General features: G+C 40.1%; 1 protein-coding gene across 5 annotated transcripts in view; it reads left to right on the top strand.

Moving 5' to 3' along the window:
• The window catches only part of LOC125771864 (uncharacterized), a 124,866-nt gene extending 107,656 nt beyond the window's left edge, over window positions 1–17,210 (top strand). For all 5 annotated transcript variants that reach the window (XM_049442971.1, XM_049442972.1, XM_049442968.1 and 2 more), the window contains 4 exons: window positions 330–2,452; window positions 4,913–5,014; window positions 6,550–6,653; window positions 16,055–17,210. In XM_049442971.1, the coding sequence (XP_049298928.1) occupies window positions 330–2,452; window positions 4,913–5,014; window positions 6,550–6,653; window positions 16,055–16,209 (2,484 nt within the window). In that variant the 3' untranslated portion in view covers window positions 16,210–17,210. The remainder of the gene's footprint in view (window positions 1–329; window positions 2,453–4,912; window positions 5,015–6,549; window positions 6,654–16,054) is intronic.
• The last annotated feature ends 4,025 nt before the right edge of the window (window positions 17,211–21,235 follow it).

Genomic DNA, 21,235 nt, shown 5'->3' with positions numbered 1-21,235 from the left:
GAATAATCCTGTGATTTAATCAAATCGCCTTTATAAAATTAATGTTAAAGATGAAAAATTTGATAAAAACCTGTTAACAATTTCAATTTATATTTTCAACTCTTTGACAAGTCGCATTAAAGATGATTTATGGCATGAAACATAAATTCGACTTTTGTGTTTAAATTTTACAAATGCGATAGTCAATTAATATGAAAGTTTGTAAACAGCTATTACCACTATAAAAATAAATCGTTCCTAAATTATCCATCCATGATGAATGATGTGTGAAGTAATAGAACACATGCATGAAACAACTCGACCATTATATTCCATATCTTTCCCCACAGGTCGACATTAACGATCGAACGATTGCAATCATCTCGGAGGCACTCGGTGGTTCGAACGTGGAAAATTGTCCACATGCCTGTGTCGCTCGGCCGTGCGGTCCGCTTGCCAAGTGTGTCCCAAATCTCGACACGTACGAATGCCAATGCAACCCGCAGAACCGTCAGTGCAACAAGGCCGAGGAGCTACCGTCGGAAGTAATTGAAAGGCAGCAACGGTTGCTGAAGCACAAGCAGCAAGAACAGTCCGGCGCACACCGTGCGATGAGCGCATTGTACCCACCTGCCGCATCGGAAGCAACGCAGCCCTTAACGACCCTCCCGGGAACTTCCCTCTCGACAACGCAAGCTCCTCCGGAAGACAGTACTTTGCCGCATGATAATAATCCGGCGGATGTCGGTGACGGTAGCTCTGAGGAGAGTGATGAGGGATACAGTGATTACTATCAGAACGACGACGATGATGACGATGATGATGGAGACGGTGATGATGATGACAACTATGGCACATCGGGAATGAGCATTGGGAACGATTACAATCAACCGAGAGCGAGCAAATGGACTCGCTATCAGTCGGCTGCGGGTGAAATAAAAACAGCTCCACCAGCATCCACGGCTAATGAGGCTGATAAACAATCGGCATTCGCTGGCGAAGTGGAAACTTCCACGACGAACGTACCACTGACAACGGCAACGAGCGTGGCTGCATCTACCGTCGCTAATGAAAAGATAATCGTTTGGATCGATCGGCAGAAATCAAAGGACTCATTTTCCACGCAATCGAATGATTACGCAGATTACGGCGGTGGGGTAATGTTGGTCGAAAGTGGCGAAGTGGCCGTGGAAGAAGAGCCAGACGTGGAGGTACAGCCGAAGAAGGACGAAAAGAACAAACCTCCAGTGGATCGAGGGACCGGGGTTTATGATCCGAGCACCGGAACGATGGTGGTTAATGACCGAAAAATGATGATGACGGCGAACGGTGGTGATGATGTTGAAGGTGATAGCACGGGTGACATGATGCCGGATGATGATGACGATGATGATGGCGATGGTGATGATGATGATGATGATGCGACACGGGACAACCGCAAACCGCAGGTGGACGCGAACGAACAGTCTTCAGCCAAACATCACAAGACGGTGAAGAATCGCGCCCTTCATCGGCAGCAGCGGCGACGACCGGAAGCGAAACCGGAGACGTTGCCGACCAGCAATAAGGATACGGGCCGGCATGAACCGTCGTCAACTTTCCACGACGACGACAACGACGACAGTAATAGCGCTGACGATGGAGCAGCTTACGATGGTGATGGGTATGGAAAAGATTACGACCAGCATGGCGACCGAATACCGTACCGACCCGATTTTCTGCTCCACCGAAAAGGTAGCTGGAGGACGAACCGAGGGGACCGTCTGCATCGGGGCCAGCATGACGCGGGTTCCCGCACGGACGAGCCCGAGATCGATGAGACGCTGATCGAGGAGATGAACCGGATTATGAAAAATCATAACGACAACGACAACGACGCGGATGAGACGCTCGATAGCAGCTTCTGGGGTGTCGCATTGGACGGTTTCGGTGAGTCGTCCCTAACGCAGCATGAATACGACATGGATACAGACGTTGAGGAGGGTCACGATGGTGGTGATGGTGACCGTCACCATTCACATCACGACCATCATGAACCGCGTACCGCCAGCCATCATCGCCGTCGTAATGGAGTCGAGCAGGAAGGTGAAAGCGACCAGAATGAATCAAAGAACTTCAGCCCACGAAACCGTTACGGTCTGAGGGCGGATCAACCGCACCAACAAGAGAAGCAGCAACAGCAGCAGCAGCAGCAGCAACAACCACAGGAAGACTCACGGCACGATGAAGATGACATCCTGCGCAGTATAAAGTACAAAAACAAATACTTCCGGAAGTATCAGGGCGCGTGTTTCACCGGCACGGACAGCTACTTCCATTACAGTGACGCCGAAACGATGCGGCGTGTCATTAGCTACGAGATTGATTTGAATCTGCGCTTCAAAACGCACTCCACGAACGGGCTGATCCTCTGGACTGGCCGGCATAGTGCGCTCGAGGGTGACGACTTCTTGTCGTTGGGCATCGAAAATGGGTAAGTTCGGGTTTGTTGGATGGTTTTTATGATCAAACGGTGATGGCCGATGGTTCATTATTTATTGAGCATGAAATGTTTCGCTGATGGTGTCACGCTGTCTTTTCTTGGACGTTTCTCATTTCCCTTTTCTGCTTTCGGACGTTTTAATAATTTTATGTTGCTGTTTTATATTATTCAGTTTTGGTGAATTGATTTTGAGGTTAATATGTATGAATTGAATTAGTTTGCTTTAGGAAGCTCATAAATATATTCGTTTTAATAATTATTGTGTTAAAACCCAAATAAAATTTGAGATTTCCAAGTTTTTTTAGTTTCAACTCACGCAAAAATGTACAGAAATGAACAACGTTCTAAAGTGCTTCATACAATAATAATATTTTTTAAATATAAAAACATCTTTGAGCAAGGAATTTCCCAATGCTCCCCGGTAACAGTTTAAGATCACTATTTGGTTAAAATAACCTGTTAGCTTATATGAAATAGATAGAATGCTATTATGTTGATGAGTAAATGAAATGGTGTGATGAGTATATCAACAAACAGGATTAAATTAACAAAATATAATGTAAAATGTTCTATAAATCTATCAAAAATATGTATTCCTATACGTCGTCAAATCAAGAATTTAAATAGTGTTATGCACACATTTGGCAAAGACATTGTATTGATTCATTTGTGAAAGACGTTTCACTGAAAAGGATTCTACAATCCTCAAAATCTGAAACCTTTTAGGGCCCCGACAACAAATGATTCTTGTTTTTCTTTCGATTTCCGATTTAACTTCTTTCTGTTTGACATTTTTGGTCGGTTATAGAGTTAGGTTATTTAAGGTTACAATTTAATATTATTTTTGCAAAAAATAAGGTTATTAAGCAGAGTTATTTGTTCTGAGTTGCATACGGGGCTGATTAAAAAGCTACTGTTGATCTAAAATTGATTAAAAATTTGCTCATACCATTTTAGAATCTTGTTCAAAAACAGAATTCACATTTGAAACGTACACAAAATATCAGCTTAGAATGTGCAGCTCTTTCACCAAAAAACACGGCACACATTTATGATTCTAAGCTCAATGTCGCCATTTATCGATCGGTAAAACCACCACCGGAAGCAACAACCCACTGCTGTTGGAACCATTACAAAAGGCCTTTCCATCCAGGCAGCCTTTAATTATTATGTGTCATTTGACCTTCGCATTAACATTCATATCGCGTGCAGCTGCCATGGAATATAAATTTTATTTAACGTTGTCGTTTAATTTTGTCACCCCGGTAGAAGAAAAATAAAACCTGCCGCTACGTAACGTAACGCTGTTGTTTGTTCTATTTCACTCTTCGACACAAGAAAAATGATACATTTCTAGGCGAAAACGACAGACAAAGAAAAGAATCGTCCATTGCATGCCAGAAAGGAAAAAAAAAACAAAACCATCATTCTTTAGAAACGCGTAGCTCAAAAGTACCATCAGTTAATGTGGCTTGAAATCGATTTCGGTCGTTCTGAATTGGGCTAAAATACACTCCACCCTCGGAAAAGCGGACAAGTACGAGATAAGAATTTTAAGTTGCTTTATCCCCTTGTTTTCCGGCACATTGCTGTGCCAAAAATAACCGAGCTGGGGATGTGATACCGGCCGTCTCGAAATGGTAGATAACGAATGTTCGAATAACTGAAACCCCGAATGGTGGTAGTGCCGTTGTGTGCTATTGCTATCTTCAGCTGCAAACAAATATCAAATAATCCTGCTGGCATTCTCACCATCCGATACGAAGCAGAACAAGCGAATCGTTATAGGCGTTAACCGAAAAAGAAATTCATTCCCGGTCTTATCACGCACTTCAATCAAATAGCATAAGAAGATTCGATCACAAGCACACAAAAGCGTGCAAGCAACTAGATGATTTGCGTAAGCATAAATATTCCGCTGGACGTTCATGAAACTAGTGATCAAATATTTAAATATCCCTTGGAAAACTGCGGAACAAAAAAGATACCCTCCACACACACAACTATCGAGAACCGATTCGCTGATGCACTTCTGCTCACGAGCAAAGCCATCAGCTTTTTGGAATTTGATTCGGGTATGTTTTTTTTTATACTATTTCTTTTTGCATCTTGCACCATCGATATGGAAATTCCTTCTGTGAAATGTCTGGGTACAACGTATCCACAAATGAACAACAACGAACCCGTGCCCCAAATGGTGGAGAGATACTATTTGCTCGGTAGATACTGTGTAAATTTAATCTCTCCTCGGGCAACGAAATGGTACGCTTCCGTTCAATCCGTGCATACAATTTTCATTTTCCTAACATGACGTTTCTAAGTGAGTTCCGTTTTGTTTGATTTTCTTGCTACCATTTCACTGAACCGGACCGGTCAATGTGATCGTACCTGACCATACTGAAGCTGTGGTTTTCTCATTCCATTTTTTTATCCTTTTTTCCATCTCTGTAGGTACCTGCATCTTCGATACAATCTCGGTTCGGGTGAAATTAATATCAAATACAATGCCACCAAAGTCAGCGACGGACTATGGCATCGAGTGCGAGCGTTAAGGTAAGTGGATCGTTAATGATTTCCAAGCCAGTTTTGCGATGGTTTAGTGTGCTATTGATTTCATATTTGACTTGCTTGACAAGAATACTATTAGCACTGTTGAAGCACAAAAAAATGTTAATATTATATTTAGAGGAATTGATAACAAATTTTGCTTACCACGTTGAACGCCGTGTCGCGTTTTCGGGTGAAAGTAACAGTTCTCTTTTTCACTGGCAGATTCACTAAAATATGTTGTGCTTATTTTAAAGTTTCAATTATTCAGCTAGCAAACAAAACACTTGTTGTCGTTACGTGCTACCGTAGAATTTATTGGCCTTCAGTGTTAAAAAGTTTTTAAAAAGTATTTTTAAAATTAATAAACATAGTTATTGCACTGTTTTCTAATAGACTGCTTTAATAACTATGTTTATCTCACAAGTAAATTCCACGTACTATTATTTTTAAACTATAATTCAAAACACTGTAAATATCTAAAACTATTAATGCACAGGCCTGATGTATCCACAAATAAATTTAAAATATTATTTTCTGCCTGATAGAAAGTACAATTTCCTGTTTACTTTGCACCACACATGCATGTTGGCGCCTAATTGAGAGGCATGTACAGTGTGTGATTCATTTTCCATGTTGATTAGCGGTTTACCACTACCGGTCGCTTGAACCGTATAATAAAAACGAACTATTCCAGCGCTTACACTACTGACCGGTGAACCATTGTCTTTTCAACGTTTTATTTCAAAAAAAAACATCCATCCTTCTATATCGCTGTATGCATGGCTAATGTACCGACCGAAGGGTTTTTCTAACAAAAACCCAATTTTTCATGAATTATAAATCTATCAATCACCCGGAGACGGACGATGGGAACGAAACACAAAAAGCATATAATCGATAGCACAATTTCCATACGCTCGGTTCCTGATAGCAAAAGTCGAAACACTCCTTTTTTCCGCCTAACTGGCCGATATTCTAACTCATTTATAACGTTTTTTTTTATTTTTCTTCTCTTTATTTTCTCTTTCTCTCCTACATTCTGCAACCCTTTCAACCGATGACGACTTTTCCGCTTTTCCACCGTTTTGTCGTCGCCGTCGATTGTGCCGCCGTTTTGTCGTCAATTTTCCACACGGAACCTGGCCTTTCCCATGGCACATACAAACACACACACATCCACTAATGCTCTACAAATCCGTTCCCTGTTGGACGATGGTGGATGTCACATTTTCACCCTGTTGGGAAAATTTACCATCCATCCACATTTTCACATCGATTCACCGGCCTACGTTTTCGCTGTGTGACTGTTCGCTGCCGTGCGTGCATGTGACCGTGCGCCATCTGGTGTCGTTCATTGTCATCCTGGACCTGTGCGTCATCCCACTCACCACCCTGCTACGTTGTCCTGCTGGACGTCAACCAACCGATTGACCAAACTGCTCAACACTTCGCCCTGACCACATCTTTGGTTTGGTAAAATGGGAAATTCTCAACAAAAAAATAACCTCCACACGGTGACTTGCAACAAAACTCAACAGGAACTCACAGGACGGTACGTTGAAGGTTGACGGCGGTAAGCCAATCACCAGAAGATCTCCCGGTAAGCTAAGGCAGCTCAACACGGACACCGGGCTGTATGTCGGTAAGTGCTTGTATATTCGATTTTTTTTCCTATCTGCCACTAGGTTTCTGTTTCACCTTTGCCATTTTCATCGCTAGCGTTTCGTGTCCTTACTTCCATCTCCTTAACAGTTGCCGCTGTTTCTTTATCGTTCTTGTGGGAAGTTGCATTTTTTGCTGTACCCACACAACATTCTGCCAGCAGTACAGGTAGGCTGGAAAACGTTTGAACCCTTCTGGCCTGTTATATGGAGCCGATGGATGGAGTTTTTTTTTGCATTTCTTGTCTGCTTTGTACGTTGCAAAATCAATTCATGAGAAAAAGACTGATTGTGCGCAGCGCAGGAGAAAAATGTTATCATGCAGGCTCTTAACTGCTGATGTAATAAAATAGGTGTGTTTTTATTTCCTTTTCCTTTCCTTAAATATGGCTCATTCTGTTAAGATTTAATATGAAATACCTTGCAATCGAATAAATGTAATAATTGTAATAATCGAGTGTAAAAATTATCTATCAAGTATCAACACGTGGTAGTTATGAAGATACCTGATAGATAACACTTCATTTTTTGTTGAACAAATTAATTCATACTTAATTCGTTCGTTCCTATTTTTTATTTTATTATTTATTTTTATTGATTTTTATCCGTCCATTTTTTATCTGATTTGAATGCTTTCTATAAAACTTGTAGAAAATATGAAATACATGTTGTCCAGGCATAGCCATTAAAGATCTTTGAAGTTTTTATTTCTCTTCGCGAGTAAAAGTGATGAACCGGTGTTGATTTTGAGTGAAAATTAACACCAAATTGCCCTTATCTGCTACTCCTTTGTTGGAGACGGTATATCACCTTCCGTAGATCGGAAGTTAGCGGCCAGAAATATACTGATGAAAAACGTTATCTTCAAATGTCTAGACAATCCAATTTTACTATCACTTCGAATTGCTTCATGTGCAAGCTGAAAGATATTTATCAATATTCAATAATGATATCCATTTTGAGTTACTCTATGGGCCTACGATAAATTGTCACGCCAATAATGTTGATGGTTTGCCAATAAATAAGGTAGGAACCTTAAGCTACCGTCAGCCACCTGTACTCGATCGTCCTCCGAGACAAGCGACTTGTAAAGGCCAGTTTTCTGGGAAACAAAAACTGATTATCCCGTCGTCCTGGAAAACTCCTCCAATCTACCACTTTTCTTTTTATTGCCCCGTTTCTTCCTCTCCTTCCTCCCCTTTCTTCCTTTCCTTCCCACTCTCTCCTTCACTTTCGATCGTTTAACGACAACCATAGACAAGGCCTTTTCATTGCCCTAATGGATTTACAATGTTAATGGCAGGTAGCTTTCAGGTATTTTCCATCTCCCCAACCCCAACGACGTTGGAAATCGCTGAGCGAGCCTTGCCTGCAGTGAGTCAGATACTGCTTCGTGCGGTTCGGTTCTGTTCACGTCCGCTGTTATTATTAGTCAATTTTCATTCGTTTACCTTTTGTGCGCGGTTAATGATACGCTGCACGGAAAATTGCTACCAATCCTGGGCGAGTGAGTTTCTCGCTCGGCTTTCTACAAACAGTCGGTGATTGGCACCCGTCAAAAGTTACCATAAAAGCTTCGAGTCGCCATTAGTGTTGACCTCGCGGATATTATCGAGCATGCTTATTGGGGTTGGGAGGAGAACCAGGGAGAATATCGGTATGGTTTCATTATCGCTATGACTGAGCAAAGAATGGCTTGATTCGAAGAACGTGACCTCCAAGATAAATTCATGCACTCTTCGAAGAAGATGTTTGATGTTTTCATAATGAATTCTTCTCAGTCGGATCTACGCACGAACCGTTCTCATTAAAATGTTGATTGTTGGAGGAGTTCATTTACCTTGCAAATTAAATATCTTGAAGTAGATTTAATGGATAAAAGTTTTATATGGAATTTATAATCTGAGCCATCATATCGTAAAGCCATGAAAAGTTGTGTCCTTATTTTTAAGCAAAATTAGATATATATTTTTTAACGTGTATTGTATTGTTTTCAACTTCTTCACTGCCATTCTGCTATTACTTTACGATGTATAGCAATGCTTTGTTACTGGTGACAGCATTAATGCTCAAATTACCAGCATCGAACAATAATCGCATTGCTCAAGCACATCAAATTATGGCGTCTTATTGTCCCGATTCTAATCCGCTGCACCATCGTTAAGTACTTTTCGGTATCCTGCAAAGAAGTGCTAAAATCAATCCCACTTTTTATGAGTTTGTCTTTCACAAGAGTGTCCTCGCTTACACTCGCTTTGGGGTGCGATCGTAAAAGTAGAGAATTAACTGTATCGTTAACGCCAGTGTATGGCACTTGTGTTTTATCCCGTCTCGTGTCCGTGAAGTATACAAACCTGAAAGGCTTGGATATTCCAATTATCGGGTGTATTATTTTTTCTTCTAAAATACGTATGGCTTTCTTTCTCGCTGTTTAAAATAGCACATCGATCAAAAACGGCTCACAGAATCATTTTACACTAAATATAACGTCCTTTGTAAACGATTAACGGAATGTTCAAAACTGTGCCCAAACGGCCATAACATTGCAAATACTTCCTTCCTTGAAAGCCATTCCTACTTTTGCTCATTTTTGTTCTACCACAAAGAAAAGTCACCGCACGAGCGCTAGCAACAAATAAAAGAAAATGGGAAAATAAGTCTCCACTGTGTCCATGGGTGAAAATCAACCTACAATTTTACTGCAGACCAAACCAACTTGCCCAAAAATACGACACCACTACCACTACCCCTGATGCAGAACGAACCGACCGGGAAAATGTTGCTGGAAAATCGTACACCACAGCGAAAACCGCTCTATGTCCTCAATACACAGAGAAACTCACGTGGCACCCGGGTGGTGTTGATGGTTAGCGCGTGGGTGGTCAATAAAGCAGATATTTATGTTATGGTGTTGCTGGCAATATGTTTACCTTTCTTGCTTTAAAAAACGATTTAGCCGCGTACACCCGGTTTTTGGTAAAGCGAACAACAACAACAAAAAACCAACAACACCACAAAACAAAAATAAAAAGTCAGCAAAATGGCGAAACATTGAAAGCCACTTGCGCGTTAACCCATTTCACTGGTTTACCGTTGTGCTTTGGTCATTACACAGCTGCTTTTTTGTTACTGTTGTTATTGTACGCTCAGTCAATGGTTTCCGGTAAAGTTTCTAAAACGGGCGAGCCAACACGGACCATTTTGCTGGTGAGCCGGATTTCCTTCCTTCTGATAGGACCGAAATCTACGTAAAGCTTTTTAACCTGGGGAAAAAATTGTAAGCAAAAGTAGATACGAAAAGCTTTTTCTTGGAAAAGAATGATTCTGTCCGCTTCGGTTACTTAGCTGGTGTAAAAAGTAACGCTTACGTAGAATAGTAGTAAGCAATGCAATCTACGTAAAGCACGTATTTTATTGCCTTCTCCCATCAAATGTCCTTCCCGTATTGGCATCTAAAAATAAAAGGTGGGTACTAGCAACATTTAGATTATTTCGATCGCTATTGAATAGACCCGCATGGATGATAATCGCTGTATAATTCAATTGCTTCCTGAGAAATTTATGAACGAAAAGTTTATCGGATAGGAAAGTGGATACGTTTCCATGGGCACTAGGCTGAAGATGTAACGAATTGCTTGCGATGATCGAAAATTCAAATCTATTATAAGGACTTTTCATTTTTGTTATTATTAATTCTAAAAACATGTGCTTTATTTCTTTATTCATGTGAACTTAAAAATATATTATACATCAATCCTTTAAAACATTTTTGTGATGTGTTTATGTCTGCATATATTTTATGATGCTAAGAAAACGTGGTTGTAACGGTGGTCTTACACAACGGTGGTCTTAAATCACACATAGTAATTTACAAAACATAAAAGTTTTAATTAAAGTAATTGGTAAAACTTTATGTTAACATTTTAAAGTATTTAACAGTTTTGTAGATTTATAAAGTTTTATTAAACTTTGAGAAAGACGAACGAGAAGTGAGGAATCTGAAGTGACAATATTAGTTTTGACGTTTTACGAGAACCATATTTAAGAAATGTATTACCATTTTTCGGACATATTTGCTATGTTTACTCGTGACTTATGTTACATATTCGGACGTGTGTTTTTATGTTTGTTCCTTGTTTGTTCAATTGGAAATGATAAATTTTATTCATAAAGTTCACTATTACAAATACTAATGTATGTATGTGTTACTAAGGGATGTAAGATGAGCAAACTGTGAACGAGATTGACTTAAGTTAACTTAATTAATTGTAATAGTAAAAAACAAGAATTTCAATCATAAACTTGACACTATGTGAAACGAAAAATTTTTTTCCATCATAACATTTTGTCGCGTGTTTCATGATTATCAATAGGAAATTTATCTTGTTTTTACACTAATTTCGGGTTATTTGAAACTAACAAATATGCTAGTAATTTGAAATATTCTTAAATTATTTAATGTTCTTTGACAATCCGCTTGATTTCAGAATCTCGTTTACAGATAAAGACTATTTTTATAGACGAATAATAAGCGATGAATTAAAATCTTTATACGGTTAAAATAGATAGGATCGGTTGTTTGTCATTGTTAAATGATTTAAATGTTGCTGCTAAACATGTTTTTTTTTCTCCTCGAGTAAATCACTTTTCATGCAACTCTACTATGACGAACCAATAAATGCATGAGCAATGTAAATAGTTTAACCACAATATCGTTGCACACATTATCGACACTAAACTGTGTTTGATGTGTGATATAAAAACAAAGCTGTAGCAAAAACCATACTTTATAGCATTTTATTCATCCTTCATACCGCACAAAAAAAATCAAGCCATTTTCTCTGGCTAGCAAACAAAACAAAAAACGAAGCGAAACACACATAAAGGCAAACTGTGCTATTACAATTTTTATTGCAATCGATTACGTTTTCAAATGCGCACGTTGCAACAACGTTGCACTTGTCACCGCGGCTATGGATCCTACCCCATTCCCATTCCCATGTGCTTGGTCCCGAAAATGCTTCTGCCCACAAATAGTTTGCGGTATGATGCTAAGTGTCACATGGTGGTGAAACGTGCACTTATTATATTGTTCTACGGTACTGCTTTGTCGCAGTCGGCAAACGGCAATCGGTTAAAGCAAACATCAACCCGGTTAAACACGAAACGAAATTGGGCATAGCGTTCGAACATGGGACCACGGCTCCAGTGACATCAGCCCCCCGGGGGGCTGGGTGGGGGACATAGCACGCTGGGGGAGAAAATTTATGATTCGCACGGATGTGCCATTTTTATTTCGCTTTTATAAAGCACACTCAACAGTTGCATTCGCCGACATTCATGAGCATCATTTTACGAAGCGTGATGGTGTGGCTTGGGCTGGGCCAGGTCGCTGTGGAAGTGTATCTCCTCGAAAAACGAAATGATATCTTCATTTGTTATACGAGCACACACGTGTGGAGTGTGTGTGGATGAGTATGTTACCAATTCGCACCGCCTTCAACTGCTGCATATGGGACGTTTCGTCGCGTTTTCGCTCCACCCGAACGTCCATTGTCACTCCAATCTCTCGGATGACATCTAGTAATCATTCGTGGAACACCCGGCATGTCGTGTGGAGCAAACTATCTCTTGCCCTGCATCCTGCAGGATGCTAGATAGTATCACGTACGGCACGAAGAACATCATGATAAAGGATAAAACGTGCGGAGGTAGATGTAAAACGGGAAGAAGGATAAAGAAATGAACATTTATATAGTTTCCATGTTGCAGGATGACGGCACCACTCAACAGCATACTTGAAGCATACATTTCATTGCCATTTCCAAAAGAAGTCCCATCGAACGGAGCTGCAGCCACATTTTTTTCCAACGGTCTTTGGTTTTCTTTGTTGGGGATTTTTTATTATTCTTAATTTCACCTCTTTGTCCCCATCATCACCGTCATCATTCGGTGACGTTTTGTTAGTGGTTTGTTCGTGAAAAATAAGCTTCCCTTCATGGCGGGGCAGCTTATCCTCGTTTCTCTATTCGACCATTCATCATACCATCACACTCATCGGTAAAATGAGCAGCAGCAGCAGTGGCAAATGGTTATTGAAAATTTTACGAACAAAAGTTGATTTATTTATTGCACTTTTGGGGTGTATATTCCCCCCATTACCCCTCAGAAAAAGCTCCCATCGTTAGTCGTTTTCGTTTGGGGTAATGTCCAGCTGGTGTCGTGCGCTGAACAAATAAACCATTTCTGTCAAACTTTGCTCACAATTGTACCATCCGATTGTACCGCGGTAGTCAAATTTATTGGCCTACATAAAGCACAGTACCAGTTCTGCACCGAATGCGATAATGTAAGGCTAGCAATGAGTGCGGAGGGAAAAATATAACATTTTACTTGCCGCTTACATGCATGTGACATGTATCGTTTTCTATTAATTATGTTGTAAAGTTCTGTTCGGTCGATTATTTTTATTTTCTGCAACATTTGATATCTTAACAACGACAACATGTTACAACAAAATGGTCAAATCTTCAATAATAGCCGTCGAGATACACGGTAACTCTTATACGCAGATTTACAGATATGCGGATTTTAAAGTTTAACAGCTTCATGGTTTTATGGCAGCTTCATGATTAAAATTTTTTTTACTGTCTTTTAATGTAATCAAATAAATTTTAAAAGTATTTTTTTTTTAATATTTTCCTACAAAAAATCACCTAAAATGGGGAATACATTACGAGCAGAGAAGGAAATTGCAATTGAAAAATATCATCGTAAGCTATTATTTCTCAAAAGAAAAACAATGACTTTGAGCCAAAGATGATGATAATGCAGTTTCTATTACATATCCCATTTACAAATGGTGGAAATTTGTTCGCAAGTTTGAGGGGAACATTTTTTAAAAGTGCGCAAGAAATAATTTCCTTTAATCGTAAATAGAACAGCCGAAGCTAATGTAAATCACAAACCGACTGCACAGAAGACATTCGTCAAACATATAAAGAGAACACGAAACAGTCCAGCCTGGCCGTGATCTGCTAATTTACCCCTTCGAGCAGTTCTTTTCCTCAGGCTGTATCATTGACAATTGAATGTATGTTATAATTTAAATTATTGGAAAAAGTCTTTTAAATGAATTTTTTATAATTTTTTTATGCCGTGGTGTTTGTCTAATTAAAAAGTTTTCCTTAATTTATGTTTGATTAACCAATGAATGAAACCAGGGGTCGCAAAGTCCGGCCTGCTAGACGATTTTCAACTCAGTAAAAAAATAGTAATAGTCAGTAAATCATTCATATAATTGTTTATGTCTTATCAACACAATTTTATCTACAGCATTGATCAAAAGAGGCATGAGATTCGGTTTTGTTCGTACAAACAAATGATCGCTTTTCCACTTATTTCATTACACACGCGTGTTTATATAAACGTACCATTTCCGGAAGCATAGATCAACAAATAATTGAAGTTTGCGTTATTGAATGAAATGGTACAATTGCAATGAATAGCAATGCTAAAATGATTTTCGTTGATAAATTTAAACCATTGCACGTAATGCAACTTGCCTATTCAAATGGATGATAGTCGTTCAACGTATCTTGTGACAATTTGCATTAAATATCAACTGTTCTGTAAACGATCGTACAAAAAGGTTTCGCTCAAAACACGTGTGCAATCTGTGATTCGTACGCTCAAGTGAGCTGCGCTAATCTGCCAGTTACCAAAAGTCACCACACTATCATGCCACCATTTAGTTACCATTTTTTACTGATACCGCACCATCTCACGTACAGTGCTTTTTCGCCCGAAGCACACACACACACACGCAACCCTTTTGTGACGCAGCATATTGAAATTCAAATTGTGATATTCCGATCCGTAGGATATCCCCTTGACACAGAACGTTTGTGCGAATATGTATCGGTGTGCGTATGTGAACACATTTGGTGTCCTGTTTGGATGTGCCCACATCTATTCGAACCGATATTTGTGTGCCTGTTTGTGTGTGTGTGTGTGTGTGTGTGTCTGTGTGGGTTCGAAACCGGGATTCACTAATTTTCCAACAACGAAACTAATCAAACCGCCCCGGCTGTATCGGGACCGGGGAACTAATTTTGTTATTAATTAACTCGTCCAGCATAATATAATCCCGGTCGGGCATGCCGATACGATGGTGGGATGTTTGAACGATGCTGCAGGGAAAGGAGTGGGAGGAAGTGGGAAGGGATTTGAAATGTTTTTGCGTGACCCGTGCATATGGTAAATTGCTTACGAGTCTAGAGCAACATACACCCTTGGAATATGGAGACCTTTTAAGCATTATAGACAGGGAAAAACTTAAAGTGGCTTAATGTTTATCGTTGAACGGGAAAGAACATCTTTCAACACTCACAACACAAAATACATATGTGAATATAAATAAAAGGAGTTTTTAATTTCAAAACATGTAGGAAAGTATGATCAGAGTAATTTTCTGGAGTCCTTTCATATAAGAATGCAACGAAAGTGAGCTACCTCCAGCAAGTTCTTGTAAAATGTATATTCAATTTACTTTGCGTTGAATAATCCACCGAAATAAAATCTTTCAATTTCCCTAAATGTTCCCACTAAGGTTAAGTCATATTCCATTAAATCTAATGGAAAAAGTCCACTTTCACTATCCTCGCTCGTTTGCATGATTTTTTGACCAAAGCGTTTTAATTTCTCCATTGCTCGACACGAAATTGATTTTGCTGCACGCTGATAGCAAACGGGTGTTACCCTAATCTGGAAACTGTTGCAATAGTGCTTCCGAATCGATTCAATTCAATTCCCTTTCACGTCCCACCTACCACACACCCCCAAAAACAGGAGGGAAAGCTACGGTATGGATATTCAGATCGAATATGTTGCCCCTGTTAGCAGTTCCAGCCCATACGGGTCGTCGTGGTCGTGACAATTTTTGGACAACTGTCGGCCGGATTTACATAAAATCTTTGCGCGTTTTTGAACTGGATCGCACCGGGGGTTTTTGGGTTCTACAATTTCACCGTAACCATCTGCTGCGGAATTCAATCTGAATATCCTATCTCAGGCATGCGGATGAGAAAAAAAATATAGCCAATGTGTTGCATTCGGATACAATACATAGAGTAGTAAAGCCGACAGAATGCAAAGAGTAACGAGCGAGTGGTTTGTGGAGGTCGAACTAGAAACTCAACCGCAATCACATACACACACCCAGACATATTCCACCGAGTGTCATTCGATTTGTTTTCCCACGCTTTTCCGTGCCGCTTTTCCACCTCGTGCCCTTCCCGGAAGCTTCGTCCCAAAACGGGGAAAAGCGATTCGAAATTAACTAATTTGAATATTTAATATATTTTTGCATTCTCGTGCACAGGTGGACTACCGGCGGCAGCTCATTACACCCGCCAGAGGTACCGGACCGGTATGGTGGGCTGCATCTCCGAGCTCATCCTGGCCGGTGAGCTGCGGTTGAACTTTGACGCAACGATACTGGGTACGGCACACAACGTCGAACCGGGCGCCCCATGAAGGTAGATGTCCTAGGTGCCTACCGTCCGTCCCTAGATGCTCCGTTACCGTCACGGTTTGGCCAAATCGGCCGTAGAACGTTACGTGCGGAGTGTAGTATCACGGCATCCCACCAAAGAATGCGGTGTCCGTAGACAATGGTGTATAGACGGGAATGATGCACCAACTGATAGATTATAGGCTAAACAAAGGTAATTAAAATACATACACACAAACACACGCAGCAGACAAACGAGAAAACAAGTAGGAAAGCTAAACAAACCAAAGCGAAGCAACATACTAGCAAAGTAAGTTAAAAGAAAACAAACACTTAAACACATACACACACACGTACACAAACGTCCAAGCGGTGAAGAAAAAAAAGGGAGACAGTATGAAAAGGAGAAAATCGGATGAGAAAACGGCCGAATAGTTAATTTCTCAGTGTATAGAAACAAGCGAAAACAATATTTATTAATGAGCATAAAAAAAACACACTAACACAAAAAAACCCACTATAAACAAAACAAAAGCTGGCTTTAGAAGTAAGACGTGTGTGTTTGTTTGTAGGGAAGAAGAAAAGAAAATGGAGGAAAAATAAAATGAACCATTACCACTAGCAGACGAAACCGAGTGTGTACGGCGATGGAGAGAATGAATGTGAACAAGAGAAGAAGAAAAAACCCTTTAAACAACCACTACACATTTAATGAATGGGAGCGTACGGTTGGTATCGAACGGATTGAGAATGAAAGAATGTAGTGGTAATGAGCAAAACAGCAACAAAAACTATACGCGAGAAGTATGAATGTTAGTGACGTATAAACCCAGACACCGATTTTAGAATTAACAATTTTTGTAAACGTAGAAAACAAGACGCATAATCGCCGTGAACGGGAAACAGGAAACAGAACTGTTGTCGAAAGAGTCAAGGGTAAGTGGAGTTAAATGTTATCTTCTTTAGTTTTATAATTTATTCTTTATTTAAGGTTTAAAAGTTATTTTTGTGAAAGTTCCACTGACACCACTGCATCAAAGTCCATCTTGTGCAGGTACTTCTTCACAGGGGCGGCCCGGTGGTGCATATGAAAAACGGCGCCCGTCCACACGGCAGGACCGGGTTCAAATCCCATCATCCGGACCGTCCCCCCGTAGCATGGACTGACTATCCTGCTACGTGGTAAAATAAGTCTTGATACGGCCAGGCCGTTCTAACCGATCAAAAAAAAAAAGGTACTTCTTCACAGTTTGATCCAACTTCCATGGAGAACGATGCTCTCAATCTTCATATTTAGATTTTACTGCACTTTGACTGTTTGCGTGTAATGTTTCACACTCTGGACTTTCTTCCGATAGGAGAATATATAATAGATACTAGATCGACTTTATCTCAAGTTCACGATGTATCACAGCATGTAAATTTTTTTTCGCAGTCACAGTAAAAAAATGACTGATAACATTGTCGAACTTTGTCTGTGCACAACAAGATTGCTACAAAAAGGTCAGAATGCTGAATGTACCACTTGGTGACAGGGAAGTCGTATGACAAATCGTTAAATTTAGTCCATTTTTTAATGCATACTGAGTTGAAACAGTTGCACAATTTTACCTGCAGAGTCCAATGGCAGAGTCCAAACTTTAATAAAAACAGCAAAACATTAATTTTAACTCACTATATTTACATCTTCAAATTGAACGACTCGTGCAAATTTAAAATATATTTGTACAACATGTCATCCTCTTTGTTCCCGGTAACAAACAAGAAACAATTTGGAACATTTTAATGATGAACCTTTTAAAATCCACCTGCCAACATTTGATCTTTTCCCTGTATGTAATCTTTCGACTGTCGCGATTGAATATGCCCGGTTACAGATTCACCTGCCTATTATACTAACATCACCATATCTCGTGTTTCATCGTACGCGTGGGCGATATTTAGCAAAAATAGAACGGATATTATGCCAACGCCCACAAGCAACCTTCCGACAGATTTCTACATGCGTCAAAAACACACACGCACGGGCTCGAAGTAAATGCGTCGTTTCCAAACCCGTCTACCACCGGAATCGATTATCGTTAGCAATCGAACGGGTGGAAAAAGGAAAGTATAAAAAAAGGAACGCATAGAAGGAACAAAACAATATCCTGTTTGGTGGCAGATAGGTTATGTCCTTTGTTCGTGTTACCAATGTCGAAGGAAACAATGCATTCAAAGCGTTTGTAACGTACGCGTGACAATGGACAGCTGTCATCGGAATGTGTCATTTATCAAGCACAAATCGAACGTCTAGCGTTTGCGTAGATCGATTGTGGTTTCCTGCGCCTGCAAAGGGTACATTTGTATGTCATTTAACCAAACGATTGAGATGATTGTTTGCGATAAGAAAATATCTTAAAGAGGCTAAGCGAAAAGGAAAATGCGGTTGAATCGCTCCCCGATTCGTTTGACGGTTAAGCATGAACCGCCCCTCTTTGCTTTGCAGGGTGAACCACAAGTTTAATGCATTCACAACTTTTCCAATATTCCATGCGGCTTGCAACGGTACAATTTTTTTGTCCATAAGTGAGCATTATAATTTTTAATCTCTTGCCGTTTCAAAACTGAGGCGCGGAAAGTAAAAACGCACCGAATTCACTTTACCATGGAGGCGCCTGGTCAGTTTCATTGTTCTGCTGTTCTGCCTTTCCCATCTATCCCGATTTGCGAGACTATTTTATGTAGCAAAGCTGAAAGTTTTTCACTTCTCAGCATTTCACCACGTTCGCTATCGCACCGTTTTTCTCCCTAGACACCTAGATAACGCAATCTAATCAACCTGGCTGGTGTACTTTTTGCCAGCCGTCGTACTGTACGGAGCGCGTTAAAAACGATCGAAAATGAGTTTGACGACCACGTGCCTAGTTGTTTCCTTCGGGGGCGAGTTTTGCATAATGGGACGGGAAACGGGTGTTCACTTTTATCCTTGTACCATCCATTCCCGGCGAGGAGACAACAGCTTCCAAAGGGGTTTAAAAGTTGTGTGTTACCGTTCGGCGATGCTCGCGTCAAATTGACTTGCTGCTATTTTGCATTCATGGATTAACTGATTCGGATTAAAAAACTTACGTTTACGAGGTGCTGTAGCCTAGATAAGAGTTTCCACTCACCGCTCCCTCTTCCCCTGCCTGGGGAGGAATCATATTAAAGTTCAAACCATTCTATGGTGGGTCCATGTTCGTAGAAAGTTTTTCACTTCTCTAGAGAATATGCTGGAAGTTTGATAAGAGTTTGCGCTCGCTAATGCTTATCTGGATTGATGGGACAGGCTCGCAGGGATGTAAGGATGCACATTATATGCGAAAGTTTGCTGATACTTCAATCAAGCGGACAAGGAAATGCAATACACCGTTTTGCTGCCATTTGTCTCCATTCTCCAGGATGATCGATCGAATCGGGGATCGATTAGTGTATTGTAATATTCGATGGCAACACGCTTTGATAGTGTTGCAGGAAATGAAAGTAATTTTCTACTAACTACCTAGGTGCTATATATTGTGTACAACGTGAAACCATGGCAGCATTTGGCTGTTCGTCGAAAGTATAATGAAATCGTTATCCGGTGCGCTTTTTGATTGAATACCTCTTCACGAAAGATGTGCATCTAGGTGCTTTAAAAGGCTCACGATTCAAATGAATCCTACCTTAAACGAACGTTTTACGCTATGTGCTGAGACTGTTCTCACATTGTGACGAAACATGAGGCACCTGCCTTCGCAAAACTGATTCGCTGCAGAAACGTCGAATCTATAAACAATGACCTACCTTTCTGGTACGGTTCAGACACAGAAAGCGAGCCTTCGGTACTTCGGTTTGGAAAGGCTATAAATTAAGACAAAATTTATACGCACGTATGAACCGGGCATTATTAACGGTGTTTTTCTAGTTCCATTCTGGAATGCTGCTTGCTAGAAAAGGGGGGAAAAACGATTCTCAAAAGCGCACGATCAACCAGACATGGAAGTTTAGAGGTGGAAAAGGATGAAATGATTTATTATCCTTCGATGGTACCATGCTAGGCGTTCAAGAACGAAGAGATTTTGCAGTTCAGCCACGAGCGCACGAAGGCCTGGTTTAATTAAAAAAGGGTTTTCTAGCTACGGATGAGTGATCTTGGTGCGCGGTATGCAGACCGATATTCGATCGACTTCTACCAGATGTAAAGTGTATGTGTTTGTGAGGAGACATGCAGTTTAGACAATGGTCACTGGGAAGTTTTTCAAGATGGAAACAGATGTGTACCTTTTTAAAACGGTTCGTTTTTTTTTGCACATTTTGCTGGATTTTGTGAAATGAGAAGATTTTAAATAAAATTATCGTTTCAATCATCAATTCCAACTAGGAAGGATGTAATAGTTATATGAAGTATTTGAGTTCCCTTTCAGTTAGTATTCTTTGGTTCAGTTGCTTAATATTATATTTGTGTAAAACATTTTATAAGGAAATGTTTCTTTTATCCATGCCTTAGACTCTCTCGTTTTGTTCGCAATCTCGGGTGCGATATCGAAGCTAAAGCGTTGAAAAAAAGCGACAAATCGTGCGTCAGACTATAATACCCTAACACTTACATCCAACGTCCCATCGTCCTCCGAATCCAAACGCAAACGTAAACAGCAATCAAAATTCGTCAATTCTTTTCTTTGCCTTTGCCTGCAACGAACTTAGGGGTGAATGTGTGTTACACGCGAGATTAAGCTATTAAGGTCAGGTAATACCTAAATTAACAATAAAATCCTATCAAGCAATTTTCAGTGCATATGACTAACAACCAAAGCATAACAATGAACAATAATCCGTAACACCTGCATATCAGAAAATGAAGATTTGAATTTGGAGCAAACACAACATAAGGTGTAATTCTGTTAAGTGATAATACGCGTTACTTTTGCTCGCCATTTCGTGTTTTAATTCGAACAATTTCTTTTATAAAATTGTGTCTGCACACATTTTAATTTTATTATTTAATTGTAACGGATTTGTAAATTTTTTTTATTAAATAAAGTAAAG

The sequence above is a fragment of the Anopheles funestus genome, chromosome 3RL (assembly GCF_943734845.2).
Source record: "Anopheles funestus chromosome 3RL, idAnoFuneDA-416_04, whole genome shotgun sequence".
NCBI classification, from domain to species: domain Eukaryota; kingdom Metazoa; phylum Arthropoda; class Insecta; order Diptera; family Culicidae; genus Anopheles; species Anopheles funestus.
The sequence above is the reverse complement of the archived record's forward strand: the minus strand, read 5'-3'. Positions and strand labels throughout refer to the sequence as shown.